Below are 5378 nucleotides of genomic sequence, written 5' to 3' on the forward strand. Positions count from 1 at the left end.
AACCTCGGTTAGTTAGACTGCAGTTTGGGGCAGTTACAGCTTGACTTTGGGGGCTCAGACGGCAGTTTGGGAAATGACATGATGGTCAGCTGGGGCAGTAGCAAGATGGGTGGGCAGCAGGAGGCAGTCAGAGTGTAGTCAGGGGCAGTCAGGGTGTAGTCAGGGTGCAGTCAGGGGCAGTCAGGGGCAGTCAGGGTGTAGAGGCAGTCAGGGTGTAGTCAGAGTGTAGTCAGGGTGTAGTCAGAGTGTAGTCAGGGGCAGTCAGGGGCAGTAAGAGTGTAGTCAGAGTGTAGTCAGGGGCAGTAAGGGTGTAGTCAGAGTGTAGTCAGAGTGTAGTCAGGGGCAGTCAGAATGTAGTCAGAGGCAGCAGGAGGCAGTCAGGGTGCAGTCAGGGTGCAGTCAGGGTGTAGTCAGGGTGTAGTCAGAGTGTAGTCAGGGTGTAGTCAGGGGCAGCAGGAGGCAGTCAGGGTGTAGTCAGGGGCAGTCAGGGTGTAGTCAGGGTGTAGTCAGAGTGTAGTCAGGGGCAGCAGGAGGCAGTCAGGGTGCAGTCAGGGTGCAGTCAGAGTGTAGTCAGGGGCAGCAGGAGGCAGTCAGGGTGCAGTCAGGGTGCAGTCAGAGTGTAGTCAGGGGCAGTCAGGGTGCAGTCAGAGTGCAGTCAGAGTGCAGTCAGAGTGCAGTCAGGGTGTAGTCAGGGTGTAGTCAGGGGCAGCAGGAGGCAGTCAGGGTGCAGTCAGGGTGTAGTCAGAGTGTAGTCAGGGGCAGCAGGAGGCAGTCAGGGTGCAGTCAGGGTGTAGTCAGAGTGTAGTCAGGGGCAGTCAGGGTGCAGTCAGAGTGTAGTCAGGGTGTAGTCAGGGTGTAGTCAGGGGCAGCAGGAGGCAGTCAGGGTGCAGTCAGGGTGTAGTCAGAGTGTAGTCAGGGGCAGTCAGGGTGCAGTCAGGGTGTAGTCAGAGTGTAGTCAGGGTGTAGTCAGGGGCAGCAGGAGGCAGTCAGGGTGCAGTCAGGGGCAGTCAGGGTGTAGTCAGGGTGTAGTCAGAGTGTAGTCAGGGTGTAGTCAGGGGCAGCAGGAGGCAGTCAGGGTGCAGTCAGGGTGTAGTCAGGGGCAGTCAGGGTGTAGTCAGGGTGTAGTCAGGGGCAGTCAGGGTGTAGTCAGAGTGTAGTCAGGGGCAGCAGGAGGCAGTCAGGGTGCAGTCAGGGTGCAGTCAGGGTGTAGTCAGGGTGTAGTCAGAGTGTAGTCAGGGTGTAGTCAGAGTGTAGTCAGGGGCAGTCAGGGTGTAGTCAGAGTGTAGTCAGGGGCAGCAGGAGGCAGTCAGGGTGCAGTCAGGGTGCAGTCAGGGTGTAGTCAGAGTGTAGTCAGGGTGTAGTCAGGGTGTAGTCAGGGGCAGCAGGAGGCAGTCAGGGTGCAGTCAGGGGCAGTCAGGGTGTAGTCAGGGGCAGTCAGAGTGTAGTCAGGGTGTAGTCAGGGTGTAGTCAGGGTGCAGTCAGGGGCAGCTGGACGGTAGTAGAGGCAGTCAGACGGCAGATGGATTGTAGTCCCGGAGGTGAGATGGGAGTCGAGACCGGGCAGGACTCCCACCACGGTCGAATGGCGAGTGCTGCGGTTGCCCTGGGTTGTGGCTGTAAGGCTGTAAGGTTGCTGTGCCCTTAAACAGAAAGCAGCTGCAGCCGATAAACAGACTGACACACTGTTAGAAGCACAAGCTAAACACTGTACGGTCAAAGTATTCATACATTTGTGTTTGCAGTGATGCTGACAGGTACGTGTCCAGCGCTAACATCCAGAGAACACAGTAAACTCTCGTCTGATGCTCTCTAACGGCGATTTAACAGCGTCATGAGTCGCTGTTTGATTCGGCCTGCATCTGATCCACCAACCAGCCCGAGTTTTAGTGACAACTCTTAACCTTTGAAACGGTTCGCCTCTTAGCCCGACGGCTAGCACAGCTAACCAACGGACGACGGCTAGCACAGCTAACCAACGGACAACGGTTAGCACAGCTAACTTAGTCAAACAGTGGTCAGACTGGGAGGCAGCTGGATGGTGGTGGGGGGGTGCTCGGATGGTCGTCAGAGGGCAGTCAGAAGAAGGTGGGGGCAATCAGATTGTTGTGGGGGGGCAGTCAAATAGCAGACAGCTATGAATGGTAGTCAGGATGGTAGTTAGAGGGTGTCAGACTGCAGATGGTAGTCAGAGCAATAACATGTTACACTGGGCCAGTTAAGATAGCAGTGGGGGGGGGGTCAGTTGAGTGGGAGGTCGTCGGAATCACCTTGGGGTAATCCAGAGTGAAAAATGTCTCCAGGTTGGAGATCAGATTCGGGTCAACGCCCTTCAGCGGCTTCAGCAGAGAAACTCCCGCCAGCTGCGCGAACGGCTGTTTGACCTCTGACCTTTTCTTGTGTAGGTGGAGACGCCTGAAAGAGACGGAGAGGTTGGGGGGGTCAGACACCGGAGCAGCAGCAGCATAAAGCTAAACGCTACAGTGACAGTGCAGCGTCACGAGTTCAATTTAAATTTTCTTCTGGTCGATTCGTCCTCCTCCGTCTATCCTGACTCCTTTTTTCAAGCAGATATCTTCATCATTCAGGTCGGACAGCTACATAAAATGTATTTAAAGGAAAGATCTGGAAATATTGTGTGTTTGTGGAAATTAATGACTTCATGTGCAGACAAACATACGGTAAGAAAAGAAGTCTGATAACTGTGGAACCCCTAAATTATATACCCAGGTCACATCTGCTGTATTCAAAGAGCCATAGCATGAAGTCATTTTACTGCTGTTCCTGCTTGATGCAACTAAATGTGCTGAAATGTGGTTAAATACGATTTTAAGAAAGTTTTAAAATCCTTTAAGGCATTTTAGGAGTCACACCTGTCGAACTAACTGGGAAGGAGTTAGTGGAAATACCCATGTTGCCTCATAGCTTCTGTCTGAACCCCACAGCACGAACCCCCTTAAAAATGTGTCGCCTTTAGGCGGAGGATCCGAGAGGACTGAGCGCCTGAAACTGGTGCAAAACATTGAAATTCAGGGGGTTTAAGTGCTACTAGGTCGTTTGGATTAAAGCCGAATTGTAATGCGACTTATGATATTTCACCAGCCACATCGAGTTTCCAGAACAACAGCCGCTGTGCAACATAATACTAAAACCACAAGTTTTAAAATGTAATTCAGCGTCAGCGGAGCAAACAGGAAATTCATGCGGCTAGAAAGAACGAACCGCGACGGGACCAAGTTTCACCTGTGATCATGATCTGCACGGGGAAATAACCCCATTTCAGCTCACCTGTTCACCAAATCTATTAGATTATTTAGATTTCCAGAAACTTCACAGATCCATCAGTGAACGGAATAAATTGGCAAAGCTAACGGGTTAGCGGTTAACAGGAAAACGCCCAACAAATAACCGTTCAGACACGGAGGGTTTATCGGCTGTCACACATTCAGAAACCCGCGTGGAAACTAATTTCGTGTTATTTCTATGTTTAATATCGTAAGTTACGAAGACCTTAAGAATAAAACACGGATATAAAGCAGGAAACAGAAGCGTCACTTAGCTAGCTATCAGCTAGCTGGAGTCACTTAGCTAGCTATTAGCTAGCTGGAGTCACTCAGCTAGCTATTAGCTAGCTTGAGTTAGCCTACCTTTGCGGTTCACTTACACATAAATGATGGACATGAAGTGCATGAGCCACAGGACGACGAACAGGATGAAGCCGAAGACGGCGAGTCCCTGCATGGCGAGGTCCAGCAGAGCCATGGCGGTTAGCGGAGATGCCGGGGCTGGGGACCGGCTGGGGGTCACAGAGGCTCGGAAGAGAAACGACCAGGTGTCCGGCCGTGGAGTGGGACTAATCGGAGGAGCGGAGTGTGAGGGTCGGGCTCCGGGCTCGGTAAGCCGAATAAATCAGCCTCCTGCTGACAGTGGGGGACGTCAGGAGCGAATCGGTGTCAGGGGCTCCGGTGACAGCGACACAGAGACCGGCCTCGGCTTGGTCGTGCTGGTGTCCGGGTCACAGAGCGAGCTTCAGGGGTTTGACAGTCACCAGACCGGCCACCGGTCAGCTGACAAACCGGGAGGCGGCGGAAGACACGGGACGCTGGGTAGCAACAGCCAGAACGGCGAAGAAGAGAGTTACGACACTCCCGTGACTTCTGCAGGAATGCGGAAGTAACGAGGGAGAGTCGCCCTCTGTAGTCCCAGCTGTCAGTCTGTTTGAACCGGCTCCTGCGGGACAGACCGGGCCAGACCGGGACAGACAGCGGCAGCTTCCGGTCAGCGTTGGCGCATAATGTGCATTGATGACTAAACTTATATTCAATACAGATGTTTTTTTTCTGTGGGGGGAGAGAAAGCGTCAATCAAGGAAGGAGGGCTTCTCCCGTAACGCCCTCTTTCTCAACCACTACGTCACATGTAGGCAACTTCAAAATAAAAGCTTCAAACATGTTTTCTGCTTAATTCACAGAGAACATGAGTTTATTTTATTTATGAGTCTATAAAGTTTAATCCGTCGTCATTTAAATAATGCGAGTCAGTCGTGTATTTATAATAGAGCTGCAGAACAAGCCTCCAGGACAGGGCCCCTTCTTCAGCATTTCTACATTTGGTCTCACACCTGTATGAACACCATGCCAGGTGCAACACCTGAGATCTCCTAGAACGGCTCAGATACTGAGCAGACCCCCGAACTGTCAGACCTCTGGAAGAGGCCGAGCTGGAAGACACCCCCCCCCCCCGTGCACAGTACATTTTTTTATGTCGTACCTGTCCACATCCTGGTCTTACCTGTTCATAATCACTTGTCACGAATTCAATACATTACAGCTCATTCATTGATCTCGAGTATTTAACTGTAACTGTTGTGCACATGACAAATCAAGACCTGGAACAGGTAAACCAGAAGTATAATGAAGTTACCTGATAAGCCCCGCCCACACAGGTGAGTCAGAGGAAGACTATCATTTTATCTGATAATCCATAAACAACAGTGATGACACATCACAGCAGGAAGTGCTGAGGCAGCAGGTTGGAACAGGTGAAAGTTTCAGGTGTGTTTCCATAATAATAATAATAATAACACTAATAATAATAATAATAATAATAATAATAAAGAATTGTTTTCTAAGGAGGAAATTAATTTATTATTATACAGCGCTTTTATTGTTTATTGTTTAGTAAATTTTCATTCTGGTATATTTTTATTGCATTTACGAATATTTTTATTGCACGTTGGTTTATTTTATTGTAGTTATATTAATTTTATTCTTTCTAATCTTTATCTTTCTTATTATCTTGTTTCTAAGGCTGCAATGCAAATTTCATTGACAATCAATCATCAATGACAATAAAGACTCTTGAATCTTAACTCATGGTAC

At 50.0% G+C, this 5378-nt stretch overlaps 1 protein-coding gene across 1 annotated transcript in view; it reads right to left on the minus strand.

Moving 5' to 3' along the window:
* The window catches only part of ugcg (UDP-glucose ceramide glucosyltransferase), a 9978-nt gene extending 5615 nt beyond the window's left edge, over nt 1-4363 (minus strand). Inside the window, exons 1-2 of the mRNA XM_041959595.1 lie at nt 3662-4363; nt 2268-2412 (exon numbers count right to left, since the gene is read on the minus strand). Coding sequence (XP_041815529.1) covers nt 2268-2412; nt 3662-3759 — 243 coding nt within the window. The 5' untranslated portion in view covers nt 3760-4363. The remainder of the gene's footprint in view (nt 1-2267; nt 2413-3661) is intronic.
* Nucleotides 4364-5378: the final 1015 nt, after the last annotated feature.

This window comes from Chelmon rostratus, chromosome 19, assembly GCF_017976325.1.
Source record: "Chelmon rostratus isolate fCheRos1 chromosome 19, fCheRos1.pri, whole genome shotgun sequence".
NCBI lineage: Eukaryota > Metazoa > Chordata > Actinopteri > Chaetodontiformes > Chaetodontidae > Chelmon > Chelmon rostratus.